We start from the raw sequence: 20,404 nt of genomic DNA on the forward strand, positions 1-20,404 counted from the left end.
TTCTTTTCACAAATCCTAACTTAAAGTTTAAACTAAATGTCCGTTTCACTGATTGTAGTACAGACCAAGATCGATGTTTCGGCAAAAATTGACATAACCGCAAGGAAATCGAATATATATGGATAGCTTTTAACAGAGTTATTTCTTATCCCGTTTCTGTGTCGGTCATTTGTCAAAAACTACTAGAAATGTAGAAGAAAATTTATATTCCTAAAATATTGGTTTTTAAATCACATCTGCGTTAATTTTTATTTCGAGATTGGTCCAAAACGACGCCTCTCCCACACAAACAAGAATAAATGTGACATAAAGTTTTTGACCAATCTCAAAACAAAAATTAACGCAGAAGTGACTTAAAAACCAATATTTTAGGAATCGACACCAACATTCAACGTTCGATATTTATTACAGTCTCACTAATTTTACTGTACCACTAAAATAAAAAATACCACTATATAACTCCTCGACTACTCCTCGAATATTCCTATGGACTTCCTACAGCTTTGCATGTCATATAGTTTATTTCCCACTATTAATATTTGTACGCGTGTTACCACTTTAACGGCAAAGCTACTTGATAATGTTTTTTCTAATTCTAAATTTTCAGATCCAGGGGTTATTGTTACTGATGTTTCTGACCATTTTGGGATTTCGGCAAGTTTTAAAGTTTGTTTCCCGAGGCAGCAAGGCCCTAGACTGAAAATGAGTATTTTACCTGTGCTCAACCAGGGTAACTTAGAAAAGTTTAAACAAGAGATTTCTAATGTTGATTGGAATAATAAAGTTGAAAATCTAGATGATATAAATATAAGTTTTCAGAGATTTTATGATACATTGATCTCTATTTTGAGTAAAACTTGTGTAATGAATCGGACAAGGTCAAGGAAAAAGATGCCCAAAAAGCCGTGGTTGTCACCTAGTCTTCTGCGGTGCATAAATAAGAAAGACCAATTATATAGGGATTCAATAAGGAATGAAAATGATCCAGTTTGCACAAGAGTTTATAAAAATTATAGAAATGCTCTTAATACACTTTTGAGAAACGCGAAGAAAAAATATTTTGAGTGTAAATTTAAAAATGCTTGTGGTAACCCGGCTAAAACTTGGAAAATTATTAAAAGTGTTATATCGAACAGTTCGTGGTAACGAACTATAGTAAGGAGCGACCCGGCTCAATAGTAAACGAAACTCTAAAAAACGGAACTTCGATGCTAAAAGATATATCAAAAGAATCAGATTTTTATGCTGATTTTAAATATATAAGTTTCATCAAATTTAGTCTTTGTCATCAAAAGTTACGAGCCTTAGAAAATTTGCCTTATTTTGGAAAATAGGGGGTAACACCCGCTAAAAGTCATAGGATCTTAACGAAAATCACATCATCGCATTCAGCGTATGAGAAAACCCCAAAGAAAAAATTTCAAGGTCTAATCTACAAAAATGTGGAATTTCGTATTTTTTGCCAGAAGACAAATCACGGGTGCGTGTTTATTTGTTTTTTTTCCCAGGGGTCATCTTATCGACCAAGTGGTCCTAGAGTGTTGCAAGAGGGCTCATTCTAACGGAAATGAAAAGTTCTAGTGCCATTTTTAAGTGACCAAAAAAATTGGAGGGCACCTTGGCCCCCTCCCACGCTCATTTTTTCCCCAAAGTCAACGGATTAAAATTTTGAGATAACCATTTTGTTCCGCATAGTCGAAAACCATAACAACTATGTCTTTGGGGATGACTTACCCCCCACCGTCCCTGGGGGAGGGGCTGCAAGTTACAAACTTTGACCAATGTTTACATACAGTAATGGTTACTGGGAAGTGTACCGACGTTATCAGGGGGATTTTTTGGTTTGGGTGTGGGTTCAGGGGAGGGGGCTATATGGGAGGATCTTTCCTTGGAGGAATATTTCATGCGGGAAGAGAAATTCAATGAAAAGGGCGCAGGATTTTCTAGCATTACTATTAACAAAAAAAAATAATGAAAATATAAACATGAAAAAGTTTTTTCAATTGAAAGTAAGGAGAAGCATTAAAACTTAAAACGAACAGAGATTATTACGCATATGAGGGGTTCTAAAAATACTTTAGCATAAAGAGCGAGGTATTTAGGGGGAGATAAATACTTCGCTCTTTATGCTAAAAATTTTTTAGGTATTTTCAACTATTTGTTCTACGGCCTTTCTGATTCAGGGGTCATTCTTAAAGAATTGGGACAAAACAAGATTTAGTGTGAAGAGCGAGGTATTAACGAGGGGACCAACCCCCTCATATATATAATCAAAAATATAAGAATATAAAAGTTTGTTACGTAAGTTAATTCTTAAGTTACGTATATTTTTTACCAATAAAAACGTTCGTTAAAAATTAAAAGATCTAGTTGCCTTTTTAAGTAACCGAAAAATTGGAGGGCAACTATGCCTCCTTCCCCACCCCTTATTTCTCAAAATCGTCTGATCAAAACTAAGAGAAAGCCATTTAGCCAAAAAAAGAATTAATATGCAAATTTCATTTTAATAATTTATTTACAGAGAGCCAAAATCAGACATGCATTAATTCAAAAACTTTCAGAAATTAAATAAAAAAACAAGTCTTTTGAAATGAAAGTAAGGAGCGACATTAAAACTTAAAACGAATAGAAATTACTCCGTATATGAAAGGGGCTTTTCCTCCTCGACACCCCGCTCCTTTCGCTAAAGTTTGATTCTTTCTCGCAACTCTACTTTTTAAAACAATAAAAAACTTTAGCGTAAAGAGCGGGGTATCAAGGAGGAAAAGCCCCTTTCATATACGGAGTAATTTCTGTTCGTTTTAAGTTTTAATGTCGCTCCTTACTTTCATTTCAAAAATTTGTTTTTTTTATTTAATCTTCAACAGATCCGGTTCTGCCTGATGAAGTTACTACAAGTGATGGGTTAAAATCGAATGAGCCTGATGTAATTTGTAATGTCCCTTCGGAACATTTTGCAACTGTTGGGGCTCGATTTTCTCTTACTACAGTAGCTTCTGATAATGATCCTCCGCTTGAGACTTTTATGGGTACTTCTGTCGATGTATCAATGTATCTAAGACCTGTCACTCATGACGAAGTTCGTAAGATTATCTTTGAGATGAAAAGTTCTTCGGCTGGGAGTGATTCCATTAACCTTCTTGTTTTAAAAGCCGCGTTTCCAAGCATTTCACATATATTAACGTCCCTTATTAATGCTTGTTTTAAGCAATTGGAAGTTCCCCAATTGTCTTAAAATTGCAAGAATAACTCCTGTGTTTAAGGGTGGTAATAAGAATGATTTGGGGAATTATAGACCAATTTCATTATTACCTGTTGTTTCACGAGTTTTAGAAAAATGTATTAATATTAGAATTTATGAGCATTTGGAGCGTCATATTCTTCTACATCCAAATCAGTTTGGTTTCAGGAAGGGCAGAACAACAGAAATGGCGATGTCATTTATTACTACTATAATTAATGATGCTCTTGATAAAAAGCTTAGGGTAGCTGGTGTATTTTTGGACTTAATTAAGGCGTTTGACACTGTTGACCATCGAACATGATTAAAAAAATGTGAATTTTATGGATTAAGGGGTGCTACATTGGGTTTGCTTTGCAGTTATCTTCAAAATAGACAGCAGTATGTCAATTTACAAGGAGTTTTGTCTAGTAAAAATGTTGTTAATTGGGGGGTTGCCCAACGATCCGTACTGGGTCCGACTCGGTTTTTAATTTTTATTTATGATCTACCGCATGTTGTGAAAGCTCTGCCCAGAATTGACGACTTTGTTGACAATGGTCCGAGTTAGACCCAGCTTACTATGCCTTTATTTGCTGATGATACAACCTTGGTGTATGTTGCCCCTACAGAACAACTGCTCATGTCAACGATAAATGCAGCAATGAGCAGGATATGTACATGGCTTAAAATAAACCACCTTGACCTGAATATAGATAAGTCAAGTTTTGTTATTTTCTCTCGATCTCCGAATTTTTACCCTTGGTTTACGGAAATAATTTCGGAGCGGGGAATTATTAAACGAACAAGATTCACCAAATACCTCGGAATCAATATTGATGAAACCCTATCATTTAAAGATCATGTGAAGTCAGTTACGAAAATATTGTCACGCAACTTAGGTATCATGCGCACAATTTGGGGGAAAACATATATTCCCCCCAAATGTTCTACGATTGTTATATTTTTCCCTGATTCACCCTTACATTTTGTATTGCTCGTCGATTTGGCTTGGTACTTTCCCTTCGATAGTTCGTCCAATCCGTGTGATCCAGAATAATGCTATCCGAGTTTTTTGTGGTGTTGGGAACCAGGAGCCTTTGAGGTCTATGTATAGTGATTTAAATATAATGCCTGCAGCTGGATTACGTGATTTTTATACGTTGATTTTTATATATAAGTATTACAGTGATAGCCTTCCTGATTGTTTTACAGGAATATTTTGTGAGAGGTCTGATGTTCACCACCACATTACTCGGATACGAGGTAATACTGAGGTTCCTCCATTAGTTTCAAGTAGGTCTTCTTTTTCACTTATTTACAGAGCTTCAAAACTTTGGAATAAACTGAGTATAGATATCAAGGAAATAGGTAGCCTTGGCCAGTTTAAGTCTGATTTACGTGTGGAGTTGCTCGGTAGGTATGCTTTTGAAACAGATTAACTAAAATAAATTTTACATAGGTTATTCATTTGTAATATTTATGTTTTTTTTGTTTGTTTGTTTTTTTGTTGTCTTGGGGTCATGCAATGTAGTGTATTGTTTATGTTTTTTTTTTGTTTTGTTTTTTTGTTGATTTCGGTATATGGTCTCATTCTCCATATTTTCTTATTCTCCATATTGTCTCTTTATTTTTTTGAATTTAGCACAACCTCGCAAGCTTCGCTTATGTTTTGCTATTGATTAAGAAATGTTTATTTCTAATAAAATTGTTCTACTACTACTACTACTACTACTACTACTACTAACAATACTTTAGAGTTGTTGATTATGTGTTTAATATAGGCGGGGGAGAGGGAGGAGCAAGTTTTTCGAATCGTTCAAACATGCTAATATGCGCCGAGTCCCATTTTAAAAGTAAGTGCTTATCTTTGTTTTTGTTTCATTATTTGGTCATTTAACTGTTGCATTTTTTTGTGACCTATTGGAAACAATAATAATAGTAATAACAACAGTAACAATAGTAATACTAATAATATTAAAAAATGTTTAATTTTTTCTGGAGTTCATTGAGTCAGTCACAATGGAGGGCTTTCTACTACTAGATATAGTTTCAACTCGTTATATGGATAACATAATCTTAGTTTGGGAACAAGGTTAGGATATATTATACGTGCTTTTTGTATTACTACTACTATTAACAACTCACCGCAGCATCACGCCACCTGAGGCCAACACAGTTACGCACGCTTCTCCTCAACCCCAATCTATTCAAAGAATCTCTCTTTACACCCTCCCATGAAGTTCCCATTTTCCTTAAATCCTTACTAGATCCTCCTAGCCTAACTGAGGACGACCTGCTTTCCGTTTAGCCCTAGACAGTTGGCCAAAAAGGACAGTCTTTTGCATTCTGTCATCCCACATCTGCAGAACGTGCCCTAGCCATCTCAACCTTTATCTCATTATAGCCATAGGAAGCAGCATTGTAGCACACTTTTCGCACAGCGTACTGTTTACAATCGAAAAGCAGTCGGTCAATCGGGTACCCAAAATAACCCGTGAGCAATTTCTCTGGAAAACATCTTGCAAATGTTCCTCCATTTTTCGGAGTGCCCATGCTTCAGAACCATATTTAATCCTTATAGAAACACGAAAATATTTGACAAGGCCTAAGCAGGAGCAAGCTCAAGAAATTAGATCTAGACAAGAGTAAAATAACATACAGAAATACAAAAGCAGCAACGAGCCTAAAGACCAAAAAACATACTACATAAAAAATATACTTAACAACAATGTAAAATTCAATATTATCATTATTAATAATGCATCAGTCTAACCAACAAGAGACTCGGATCAAATTACAGCCATAAGCCTTATAGAGTGATTCTTTTGCTGTAGAAAAATGATTTGTTCTTAAACTTGTTAGACAAAGATAAACAATGATTTTGACTGGTTAGGCTGATACATTTAAAATATATTCAAAATTATATATCTTAAATACATTTGAGATATATAATTAAACTATATAGAGTTTTAAAATATATATTTTAAAACTCTTCTTGAGCAACACATGGGCCAGCGCCATAATCTAAAAACCAGTGCCACCAAGCGACGCATTCACAACTACATTAAAATTTTGGCTTCGCTCAGTCATCCATCGATGCATCTACAAACACCTCATTATGAATAGAACAACGCATGAAAAAAAAAAAAAAAAAAAAAAAAAAAAAAAAAAAAAAAAAAAAGTGTCCACGCATACTTCTTGTGATATCCTAATCTACCTTTTCAGTAGCTGGAAATATAAAATTCTATTTTTTTTTTTGATATGTTGGCAAATAAGACAATTATGTAGGTTTTGTAGTATGAATAAAGTAATCAATTGCTTCCTAAAAGAGTACAAACAATAGAAATACAAAATCAGATCAGACAGCAAAATACTTAAAAATTTTAATTTTACACAAAGGAGCAATACATTCATGCATTCTTCACCATTACTTTTTTTCTTTATGCATTGATATATTCATAAGGAGCCACTCGTACATAAAGAATGAAGCCGAAACTTCGATTTTTCCCCACTGGGGGGGGGGGGGGTAAAAAATTTGGCCGCTGGCTAATAAATTGCTCAAAATGAATCTTAAATGCAAAATACTGAACAACTTCAATTATACGAAGGAAATAAAGGACTACATACACAGGGTCTTCACCACTCGGTGCAGTTCCTTTGGTAGCTTGCACCATCTTTTCAAATAGCTTTTCATTAAATGAGTGCAATTTTTCTTTTTGAGTAATTGTTGCATATACTGAAATGGTTTCATAGGCCGCTGATCGATGCCCATCAGTTGTCTGTCCGTCTGGCTTCTTTGTGTATATGTTGAAAAGCCTTTAAGAGAAGTTCGTTACATTAATGTTTGTTATCTAGAACCATCGTTTTTTAAAGACAAACCTGTTACATACCCTTATTTTGATTAAACACTGAAAAGAACCAGGATTAACATCGGTTTCCGGACAAGCTTTCCTTAGTATTTTCAAGATACTTCCATGATTTTCAAAAATTTCAATTTTTTTAGATTCGATAATTGGGCAGATTCTTAAAAATTACATTCACCAAGCTCCGCTAGATTTCCAAATACTTAAGAATATTTGTCTAGAAAGCAACTGCTTACTCTTACTCAGCGATTCATATATATATATATATATATATATATATATATATATATATATATATATATATATATATATATATATATATATATATATATATATATATATATATATATATATATATATATATATATATATATATATATATATATATATATATATATATATATATATATATATATATATATATATATATATATATATATATATATATATATATATATATATATATATATATATATATATATATATGTATAGATTTAAATATTAAGATTTAAATATTAATATTTCTGATAATAATAAATTAAGTTTTAAAATATATAATAAAACGGATGATTTCGAATTGATTAGTTTCCCATTCCCTGAATGTAATATACACTCAAATATCACATATTCGGCGTTTTTCTCACAGTTACTTCGTTATGCAAGGATTTGTAGTAATTATATTGATTTTAAAAATAGATGTAAAATCTTAAGCCAAAAATTGATATTAAGAGGTTTTTTTGCAAATAAATTAACTTGGCAATTTAAAAAATTTAGTTTTCATTATAACGAACTTTTAAATAAATACCAAAAGAATTATCTGGATATACTTAAGGAAATTTTCGGCTAACTTCGGAGGTTCGCGAAAAGATGATGCAGCGCCATTTATTTTGAATTGTGTTTCTAATAGAGCGGATTTTTTTTTTTAAAATAGCCACATGGTAAAGATGAATTCTATAATTGTTTAGTTCATTCAGGTTTTTTGCAAAGTGTTAATATTTGTGATTTGGTAAAATTTATCACATTTAGTTTACCTATTGTTGTTAAAAAGAGGATTATATTAACAGGATAAGTTTGTTTTGGTGTTACTAAGTTGTTCTACATTTGCTGTTTTTTTTTTCATAGGCATGTATTTTGGGGGTGATACCTGACACGGGGATGTCATAGATATTCTGTGGTAGACACAACACTTGACTGGGTAGAGAATTTAAAGTGACGAAACCCTACAGGCAAGTGTATTCTCTTGATGAGCCCTTGTGTTGGGTTGTTGCCTTTGAATTATTTGTCTTTATTGTTTGGTAAATGACGACATATACTTATTGATGACATGACTGCCTGTCCATGGATTATTCTTTATGGATGATTGTGTATGACTATGCTGTTTGACCTATGTGGTTGTATGGATGAGTAGGGTTAAGGCCTCATTCAAATGCTGGTGTGTATTAATCACTAATTTAGGAAAACAGTTTTCCGTTTCTCCTTCTATCTCTTTTTTTTTTTTTTTTTTTTAATGTGTTTGCTGTTGCATTGATGATTTCTCTTTTCGTTATATATATATATATATATATATATATATATATATATATATATATATATATATATATATATATATATATATATATATATATATATATATATATATATATATATATATATATATATATATATATATATATATATATATATATATATATATATATATATATATATATATATATATATATATATATATATATATATATATATATATATATATATATATATATATATATATATATATATATATATATATATATATATATATATATATATATATATATATATATATATATATATATATATATATATATATATATATATATATATATATATATATATATATATATATATATATATATATATATATATATATATATATATATATATATATATATATATATATATATATATATATATATATATATATATATATATATATATATATATATATATATATATATATATATATTTATATATATATATATATATATATATATATATATATATATATATATATATATATATATATATATATATATATATATATATATATATATATATATATATATATATATATATATATATATATATATATATATATATATATATATATATATATATATATATATATATATATATATATATAGGCATGTCAACCTTCCACAATTATATAATTGGCCCATTATGCTTTAAAACTAAATGTTGCCTTAAGATAAATCAAAAGGTATTGTGTTTATGGCTGCCAATAAGACACCTCAGCAATATATTGAGGACGACTGAGGCAATTAAGTTGAAACTTTAGGGGATATACTATTACTACTTCTGCTCGAACAATTTTAATAAATAAAAAGAGTATTAGTATATACAGGTTGTCAAAGAGCATAGGTAGAATCGTTTGGAAATAACATTAAGTTTTATTTTTCAGGTCAACTTCAGAAGCTAAATTAAAAAAAATGTTAATTTAAAATTGAATTAAAAAATACTGCTTACAACAGGATCAAAAATTGTTAAAAAAAAGTTTCTCCAACATGCAAATAGCAACCTCTTCTACGGATTCTTATAAAAAAAAGCTGAAAAGATGTAAAATATTATTTGTTCCATGAAAAAGATTACATCAATAAAAACGAACAGGAATTAGTCTAAAAAACTTTTTCCGCAAAACGAGTTTTTCAAAGAAAAGTAAAGATCTCTATTAAGCCAAGAATGAGCAGAAATAAAGTCAATCCACAGTCATTTATTTCTTTCTGTTCTTTCTGAGTTTCATTTATTTATTGATGGTGATTTGTGGTAGTTTTGCACTTAAAAATTATTTGACTTTATTTCTGCTGATTCTTGGCTTAATGGAGCTCTTTACTTTTCGTTGAAAAACTCGTTTTACGGAGAATTTTTTTAAATTAATTCCCAAAATAGGCGACACGTATATAGATGCAGGAGTGTGCAAACCTTAAATTTGCATCCCGAAACATCCCAAACTTCATCCAAATTGATTCAAATTAGAACCAAAATATCAAAAAAAAAAAAAAAAAAAAAAAAAAAAAAAAAAAAAAAAAAAAAAAAAAAAAAAAAAAACGTATCGAACTTATCTCAAGCCCAAAATTTTTCAGTGGGGCTTTGTTGGAATGAACTTTGAGCAGTCCGTATTTTAATCTAGATTTGATCAATTTAACAGTACAAATCAATCACACTTGTTTCTTAATAATCCCAATTGACAATAGGATCCAACTACTATTAAACACCAAAATACAAAACACAAAGATAAAGTTGTGTTGTCAGGGATCGAGTTCAGAGTGGGTTTCAAGCAGGCTCGTCCAAATTGTTTCACAATATTAAAAACCAGCAGTTTTAAAGCGTTTTCATATTTCGTGTTCCTAGCGTATTGGACACAGATTTTTTAAAGTTAGGACATGCCAGTTAACATGGTTGAACACGAATTCTGAGACTCGAATATGGGTACTCAAAATTATACTTTTCACAACCCGTGTTGGATGTGGGGCGGCCTGAGAACGGAGTTCGGAATATCTATTCAATAAGTCTAAACCACGCCATCTATCTCTATTGAGGTTAATTTATAACGACTAAATGCACTCTGTCGTTAAAGACGAATCATGTTAGAACTATACTAGCAAAAACTACAACTTTTTTTTTTAATAAATGATGGTCTCACTTCAAAAAAATATTACAGCTAATAAAAAGTGTGGCTAAAAAACTTGACCAGAGCAAATTATGTGTACGAAATGGCAAACTAGGTATTCAGGCCAGGAAGAAGCAGAGGGTTACTTAAAAATTTTAAGAATCAATTTGGCTATTTTTAATGGCTTAAAAATTTCACACAAACGTTTTTAAAACCAATCTGGTTGTAAAAAGGCGGGGTTAATTGCCTCTCTAGAAGAGACAAATAAGGTAATTGGCTTAAGGAAATACGTCATAGATGTTAGCCAATAAAGTTAAAGCCTATTTTCGGAGATTTGCTGAAATTATTGTTTAAATACAAAATCAATACAGGGTGGTTTTTATTTATTTTTTTTTATAGTGGTGCCAAAAACAATAAACTCATACAAAAGCGATATCTCTAGCACTCGGATTGGTTCAGGCATTTTATTATTTTATAAATTTCCTTTGAATATTGCAATTAATATCCCCCATCCGAAAATGTATGCATGCATGCCAATAACAAATACTATACGTAAACAATGGTTAAATTTTACAACTTAAAGACCTTTCCCCTGGGACTGTGGGGGGGGTGTTAAGTTATACCCAAAGGCATAGTTATCGGACCTTTCAACTATGATGAACAAAATGGCTAGATCCATGTTCTCTTGTCGTGCGAATGTTCTTAAGCTATGACGAACTCCAGTAGCTCCTCTCAAAATTATACTTCTTTTCTATTTAAATTTTCTGTTTTTTATTTATCTTCTTCTTCTTCTTGTTTGGACTATGATGGGGATACGTGTGCATAATCTTATCACCACAATGAAATTGCGGGCCCTGGGGCAGGTTTCTGCAGCAGAGATCGATCCCTGGCTCCCGTATATCTCTAGCACTCGGCTTGATTTAGACATTTAATTATTTTATAAATTTCAATTGAATATTGCAATTAATGGCGAAGTTAACAATAGTCTTACCTGGGTAAATAGTTTGGCGCAAATCGTGCTACTTCAGCTACATCTATGGGCTTCTTACAACTTGATACTAGATTTCTTAAAGAAGTCATACAATCAAGACGAAATTCTGGCCTTTCCACCATTGTGTTGCCAATAACAGGGGCTAAATGCTAAAAAAAAATGCAAACTAATAAAAAATTACCCTAAAAAAACTACTAAATCTTAATAATAGAAAACAAAATAATTTTCAACTGAATGCACCAAATTGCCAACTATAGAATCGTCATTCAGTTTTCGAAACAAAAACTGTTCCCTAATAATAGAAAACAAGATAAGTTTCAACTGAATGCGCTGAATTCCCTGAATGCACCAAATTACCAATTATAAAATCTCCATTCGGTTTTTGAAACAAAAACTATTCAATCCTAATAATAGAAAACAGAATAAGTTTCAACTGAATTCCCAGAAAGCACCAAATTACCAACTATAAAATATTTCTTCAGTTTTTGAAACAAAAACTATTCAATCCTAATAATAGAAAAACAAAATAAGTTTCAACTGAATGCACTCAACTCCCTGAATGCACCAAATTACCAATTATACAATCTCCATTCAGTTTTTGAAATAAAAACTATTCATTCCTAATAATAGAAAACAAAATAAGTTTCAAGTGAATGTACTCAATTGCCTGAATGCATCAAATTACCAATTATAAAATCTCCTTTCAGTTTTTGAAACAAAAACTATCCAATCCTAATAATAGAAAACAAAATAAGTTTCAACTGAATGCACTGAATTCCCTGAAAGCACCAAATTACTAACTATAAAATCTCCATTCAGTTTTTGAAACAAAAACTATTCAATCCTAATAATAGAAAACAAAATAAGTTTCAACTGAATGCACTGAATTCTCTGAAAGCACCAAATTACTAACTATAAAATCTCCATTCAGTTTTTGAAACAAAAACTATTCAATCCTAATAATAGAAAACAAAATAAGTTTCAACTGAATTCTCTGAATACACCAGATTACCAACTATAAAACCCCCATTGAGTTTTTGAAACAATGCAGAGACAGTATTTAACCCTCTCAATGATTCTTTCCCATACCAGTGCAATAATCGATCTAAAGGGTTGGTTCACGTACCAACCCTGTCCAGGCACAATGAATGGATGCTGTGCTTGGCAATATGAGGCCCCAGGATCGATCACCACTGTGGCATAGTTGGGCCAAATCTTTGCTACTTGTCTCCGTAAAAGAGAGCCAGCAACTGATATGGCGATTCACGCATAGAAGATCTTTTTTTTCCCAGTAGTATAGTGAGCTTGGATTACAGTCATGTTTTTCTTTGCTCTTTGAAGTTTTAGGCAGCGATTTTGATCTTCTGGCCCACTTTGAAGTTAGTATATTCGCATTTGGTTTGCTCGGTACTCTTTTGTTGCATCTGACGTTACAAACTTAACTAGCAGTCAGTATAGATAGAATCTTCTTGTCAGCCCCAGCTCCCTTCATTACAAGTTTTCGCTGAAAAAATCGGGCGAGACCGGTTTTTTCAGAAAAAAAAATAAGGCACCTGCATGATATGCCTCCTATATCTCAAGTTGTTTATGCATTGACGCACTGTAAACCGGTTTCTTTCGCTAGCTTCTTTCAACTTAGCACAAGAAAAGACAAAGAGAATTGACAGAATAGACGGGAAATGTACAATTTTGGCTATACATTTGTACATTAGGCGGAGGGTTTGGGAGTAAAGTATTTGGACAGTGTGAAGTCAGAATACAACTCTTACTTCATAATATCAGAATAATTGTAGCTAACACATTATGCAAACAGACTCGCTGTATTTCATCCTCCCCCATAATGAGCAAATATATAGTCTAAAATTATTTAAAGTATTACATTTTTATCGCACTTAGGTATATTTTATTAGGATTAACCAAACTTCACTTCTTGAGATGAAGGGGTATATCATATAAGTACCGTAAATAATTTGCCGAAATTTTTTTTTGCCGATTTTGCAGTGACATCACTGTGACAGACAGTGATTGAAAACCACCACGATGGGTTCTAAATAACAGGTAACAATATAAAATAAGTTCTAAGTGTCCCACAGACTAAAATCGATAACCTTATCTTTTATTCCAAGATAACATGGCTTGGAAGAAAAGTCTAACTCACAACATCAAGCAATATTCTAAACTCAAAATTTACTGTAGCCCAAGGGCTCATTTTTTATACTTTCACTACAGTCTACAATAATGAATGAGTCTAGGTAAAATATTAACATACACAAGTCAGCTTAAAATGACTTTCTCAATGGAGCTTTAGTCAGCTAGTCCTGCAAGGTTCCAGCTAAAAGTCCTTTGAAGGGATGTGACTGCCTTGGCTGAGAACGTATACAAGGTCAATGAAGTTCCTTATTTTACGCAATATTGTCTTTTAGAAGTTCACTGGCGAACTGGTCAGCCATTAGTTACTGACCTCCTGAACCACAAGAGATGGGCGCACCTTGGCAATGTCCTTCGTGTGAAACAAGATCGACTCCCAAGTACAGTATAAGAGTGGCGCCCCGAAGGAAGAGGCAAAAGGGCAACCAAGAAATACCTTACGACGGCAGTACGACCAGGATCTGGAAAGAGCCGAGCTGTTTCTTCAACCGCAGTGGGACGTCAGGGCTGTAGTTCAGCTTCAAGATGTCTGGCGAGACTTCGTGTATGCCCTGTACGCCCCTCCTGACTCTGCGAGGTGTAAGGTAATATTCCCTCAGAACAGTACCATTTGCTGCGTGATAAGTACTTCAAGTTGGTGGTTTCATTTTGAAAACTACCACACAACTTATATTAAAAATAACTAGATGCTAAGGTCATTTGGTGGCTGCTTCTTCATACATTTGGGATGCATTATGAGCTTTCCTCTATACCTCTGTTCATTATCTGATTGCCACTAATAGTGGCGCATAATTAAGTAATTTTTGTAGCTACAAATTTTCCTACGAAGGCCATCGTAATTAAAACTAAACTGACCTGAAAACTTTCAGCTGCATCGGTAGGTGAATTACAGAAACCAGGGAGAGTCGACCATATTTGCCTTTGAATTAAATCATAGGCTCTGACTCCTACTTGATCCTTCAGTTTTTCACATAGTTTCGATCGAATTCTGCAAAAAAATTAATCAAAATAAAAATAAATTCAACACCCTAAGTACTCTACAGGAAGGCCTGAATCGACGCTAACCCTACTCCCCCTCTCTCTCATGTACATTCGAATCTATTTCTACCAGATATAAATGAAGCAAGAGTGCTTACTCATGGGTCATTACTCAATTGCACTTCTAGTATGACACTTATAATTTGTGAGAGCTATCTGATCGAATAAAAACTGTTCAAAAGGGGTATTTTTAGAAAAATTTAAGTTGGCAGTCATATAATCATAGCCACTCAATAACAGTCCACTCGAAACACTTGAGAACGGAAGAGCTGATGCTATGTACGTGTTTCCCAAGAAATGCGCCCTTAAACATAAAATTTGGTCCTCAAAAACCTTTCCTCTAATGCCCTTACCATTCTTTCCGTATTGCCCTTACATTATGCCCTTACTATTTCTCTAATAGCCCTTACATTAATGCCTTACCATTCAGATGAAACATCTACCTTTCAGTGGCAGGAAAGCATCTCTTGTGGTGGCAACATGAAGACTGTGATAAAGTGGTAATATCAATGAAGGACAAGGTTTCCATAGACATAAAGGAGATATACTTTTTTTCTGTGTGCTAAAGTGCAGAGCAACACCAGACGTAAGTTATATCGGAATTGTTTTAGTTTATAGAGTTTTCTGCCACTATTAGGAACTTTTTATCAACAGAACTAATTCATGTTTTTTTTCTAATTAGAAATTTCAATTTTCGACACATCTAACTGGTGTTTGGGGTCGTTATTGGTTAAGCACAGTGTTAACTGTGTTAGCACTACCATGGATCCACTTTTAGCTCGTTTTTGAAAGCAAAATGAGCTTACTGTCTAAATTCCCCCGTTCCAAAATTGTTTTTCCTTCCTTGAGTTTTGTGTTTTCTAGCTTTACACCTTGAGGCAGAATATCAGGAGGTCGAGCCTGCCCACTGATGAATTAAAGGGCCGTGGTATACTGACCATGCGAAGGTAGCATAATCATTAGCCTTTTGATTTGAGGCTGGTATGAATGGTTTGACGAGAGATGATCTGTCTCTTCGATTAAATTGAAGTTAATCTTTAAGTGAAAAAGCTTAAATGTACTTGGAGGGCGATAAGACCCTATAGATCTTTACGTTTAATTCTTTTGTCTTATAAATGCAAAAAAAAAATAATAATTATCCATCAGCAAATGATTTGACATCTCATCTCATATCTAAAAAAACATAAGGCAACAAAATAAATTTATATTAGCTTTTATCCTTTTCAGGTCTATACAAGCGCTTTTTTTTGCTGGTGACCAATCTGGTTGCAGCACTATTAGCCCTTTATACAACCAGATGTGACCAATCTGGTTGCAGCACAATTAGCCCTTTATGCAACCAGATGTGACCAATCTGGTTGCAGCACAATTAGCCCTTTATGCAACCAGATGTGACCAATCTGGTTGCAGCACAATTAGCCCTTTATGCAACCAGATGTGACCAATCTGGTTGCAGCACAATTAGCCCTTTATGCAACCAGATGTGACCAATCTGGTTGCAGCACTATTAGCCTTTTCTGTGCATTAAATAATTTTTTTTAACGCGAAGTAAGGCTCATATTAAAACTCAAAACGAACAGAAATTATTACGTGTTACGGTGGAATCCAGAAACGTATTGCGAAGAAATTATTACAGGGTGTTGCCCCCTCCTCAATAACTCGCTCTTTACGCTAAAGTTTCACTTTTTGTTCTAATTATTTAAAAATGACTCCTGAAACACGACGACCGTTTAATTAGAAATAATAAGCTTTTTTAAAAGTTCTTAAAAAAACCATTAGCGTATATAGCGAGGAATTGAAAAGGGGAAAACCGCACTCATATACGTAATAATTTCTGTTCGTTTTAATTTTTAATATTGCTCCTTTCTTTCAGTTGAAAAAACTTATTTTTATTTAACCTCTGATCGTTTTTTAAATAATGCAAGGAAATCCAGCTCCCCCTACATGAAAAATTCCTCCTTGAAAAGATCCTCCCATGTGAGCCCCTCCCCCTTAAAAAAATAATTAAACAATCGGCAAAGTTCACAGCTTGACCCTCACAGCCCCCGGAGGCTATGAGGGTCAAGTCATCTTCAAAGCCATAGTTAATTGATCTTTCGACAAGGCTGAATTGGCTATTTCAAAATTTTATCAGATGACTTTAGAAAAAAAAGGCATGGGAGGGGGGCTAGCTTCCCTCCAATATTATTTTGCCACTTAAAAAAGGCACCAGAACTTTTGATTTCCAATGAAATGAGCCCTCTCCCGTACTTATAGGATCACTGGTTCGATGGATCACCACTGAAAGAAAAAAAAACACGCATCCGTTATCTTGCTTCTGGCAAAAAATGCAAAATTCTAATGTTTTTGTATATAGGAACTTAAAATCTCTACAGTAGGGTGTACTCTAATATGCCAAATATGATGGTGTGATATTCACTAAAATCACCTAATATTTTGGGGGTGTTTCCCCCTTTTAAGAAATTGAACGAATTTTTCCAGACTTGTAACTTCTGATGGATAACATTGAATTTGATGAAAATTATACATTTTGAATAAGCATCCAAATTCAGTTCTTTTCATGTATCCATTGTTGCCAAGGCTTTCTTAGAGTTTTGGTTACTATTGACCCGCATCGCTAATCACTTACAGTCTCTCAATTCTGTGTCAACAAAAGCTGTTGTCAGCCGTGTCAGTGAGGACCGAAATGTGGAGCTGACAGTTCACCTTTCTAATGGTTGAAGCTCGAGGAAAGGGGCAGTACCATCCTTGAAAGTGTTTGCTCCCCGTCATATCCAAAGTGAATGTAAGATGATTGACCGACCAAGTCAATCTTGCCCCCAGCTGGACGGTTGCCCCCCCCCCCACAACAAATAATTACGTATGCCAATACTTAATGGATAGTGTTCAGGTATATTATTCATACAAAAAAAAGAGAGAAGAGATAATAATGAAAGAATAGGATTTAAAATGGAAACTTAATTTGTAAAGTGTGTTACTGAGTAGAGTTTTGAGTAATCAAACATTATGGTTTTTCTAGATTTTAGGCTTTTCAAGTATTATGATTTCAAATAAGATAATCTCCCGACGGAAACACCATTTGAAAGCGTGTAAAGGCCTTCAATACTAAACATTCTTTTCTTTTTTACCTTCTTGGCTTTAACTACCCTTGTTAAAATTAACCTTTTAAGAAGCAGAAAACCGCAACTAAAGAAGAAATTGAATACCTGCAGGTTTCAGCAATTGGGAGAAGGGTTTTTTGGAAATATGCCAACTCTGTATAGCCAACATTTTCTCTGAGCACAGGCAACAACCAACTTCTGGGAAATTCATACGATTCCTCTTTTCCCGTAATCTGTGAAAATAAATAGGTTACTCACTACTTTTAATGCTATGGTTGGGTATACAGGTACTGGGGTAATGCCTATATACTAATGACTATCAAATGTCACTGACAATGATATTATTGTCAGCTGAATTTAACCATGGTATTTGTAATAATATCGGTCGATACAACACGCATTGATAGATAGATTTATTCGAAAACTCAACAAATAATATTATACGGTATAAGCAAACATACAATCGTTTATTCACCCGAAAGACTCGATTACCCTTCGGGAGAAAAAAAAAACAGACATATTGTTATCAATCTACACAATCTATTGTCAATGAAACGTCCAAACGGTTATTTCTCTGATATACGATCACGATTCTACGCACTCTATTAATTAAATTCAGTTAAAAACTTAATTAAACTAAATGAAGCGGCAATAACTTGAACCAAAAGTCAATTGAACTTAAACATTAAACTGTGTATTTTGTCTACACTGTTAACGAAGACACTATTCAGTTTGAAATTGTAATTCTCAATATTGGCCATATAATTAATGGGTTGAACTGTCAGAATGTTTAGATATTTTCAGCAGCCTATTAAATTAGGCCCACTTTCATTTCCATTTTAAACTTACTAAAATATTTGGTGTGTCAAAGACTAGGGATTTTCAGATTGCAACTTTTTGTTTTAAATATTTTAACCACCTCCTTCCATCATCATTTGAAAATCTATTCACTTTAAATCAAGATTTGGATACTTACGAAACGCGAAATTCATGTGACATTGTCCACGAGACACCGTCAACAAAAAGAGCTTCTTCCAGCTATTTGGAATTTAATCCCTTGGAAATCCAGAACTCAAATAACCTTATTACCTTCAAGCGAGCTGTGAAGGGTCATTGTAGAAATACTGTTTAGATTTGAATATCGTGCGGTCCTCTTCTTTCCGGTCTTTTACTTTTCTTTCTCTTCGTCCCCCCTTTTTTTCTTTTTTTTATAAATCCAGTTGATTCTTTGTTTATGTTTGTTGATTCTTTAATTATTCTTTATTTAAGTTTCTGTCCTAGCCAAGCACTTTACGTACTTTCCTGGCAGATTATGTACAGTAGTTAATTGTTTTTGTTTAAATATATATGATTGAATTGAAATATGGTTTAAACTGTATTTTAACAGCAGCCCGAGGATATCTTCAATTTTCTGAACATTTACTAACTGCCTTAGCACTCAGACTAAACCCTTTGGTTGAAGAAAAGACTAATCTGATGACCATTTTTAATGATTTAACAGCTTTAGATATTAGGAGGTGACGGTTAGTGAGACTAAGAGATCTCCTATAATTTTTTTTTCTCAACTTATATCCAAACTTCACATATTTCTCTACAACCCAAGAAGGAAGTAATTGAATACTTAGAATACTTTTGGACGTAGATTTTAGGTAGACATTCCCGTGTTGCCCATCTAACCAACAAAAATGCTTCACTATTACAGTCTTTTTCAGATCTCTAGACTTCCAAGTCTTCTTTATTTAAATCATTAAAAACCTTTGTCCCCTACACCCCTCCCCCAAAAAAACAAACAAAATACAATAGTTTCCCTCTTCCTTGCTATTTGTACCGTTTCCTTCATTGTCCCCTCTTAGTGTTTTTAATAACCGGTTTAATCCCTATACTAATCTTATTAGTTTTAATTCTCTTTAATCTGTTTGACATGTTGACTTCTACATCTATTTTTTTTTTAAACGAACTTATTACATTTTTTTGTTGTTATACTTGTTTTTAAGCTTGACTCGAAAAATTTGGGTAGAGGGAATCTCTTGGGTAGAGGGAATTTCTCGTCTCAGGATTCTGAGATCCATCTTCCCCATGAATAAACATAGAACTGGGCCAAAAAGCCTGCTTCTTGAAACATAAACTTCTTTTCTAAAACGAATTCTTGTTGATCCTCCTATCTCTACTGATGTGCATAGTGCCAGGATGTCTACATTGTTAGGCAAATATAAGTCTGACCCTTAGGGGAAGGTATAAAAAAACAAAAAGTCTGCTTTTAGGTCTATTTTTCTTTAATTTTCAAGTAGAACTTGGATCTTTGGATCAATCTCATGGAGGTGTTGTAAAATATTCTGGAACAAAACCGAGCGACGAGGGATGAAGATAATACTT

The 20,404-nt window shown here is 33.1% G+C and overlaps 1 protein-coding gene across 1 annotated transcript in view; it reads right to left on the reverse strand.

Annotated features, from left to right (window-relative positions):
• Positions 1 to 20,404, reverse strand: part of LOC136041650 (RRP12-like protein) — a 107,087-nt gene that overhangs the window by 32,043 nt on the left and 54,640 nt on the right. The window contains exons 11-14 of the mRNA XM_065726355.1: positions 18,137 to 18,264; positions 14,748 to 14,880; positions 11,745 to 11,893; positions 6,851 to 7,039 (exon numbers count right to left, since the gene is read on the reverse strand). Coding sequence (XP_065582427.1) covers positions 6,851 to 7,039; positions 11,745 to 11,893; positions 14,748 to 14,880; positions 18,137 to 18,264 — 599 coding nt within the window. The remainder of the gene's footprint in view (positions 1 to 6,850; positions 7,040 to 11,744; positions 11,894 to 14,747; positions 14,881 to 18,136; positions 18,265 to 20,404) is intronic.

The sequence above is a fragment of the Artemia franciscana genome, unplaced genomic scaffold, assembly GCF_032884065.1.
Source record: "Artemia franciscana unplaced genomic scaffold, ASM3288406v1 PGA_scaffold_32, whole genome shotgun sequence".
Lineage (NCBI taxonomy): Eukaryota > Metazoa > Arthropoda > Branchiopoda > Anostraca > Artemiidae > Artemia > Artemia franciscana.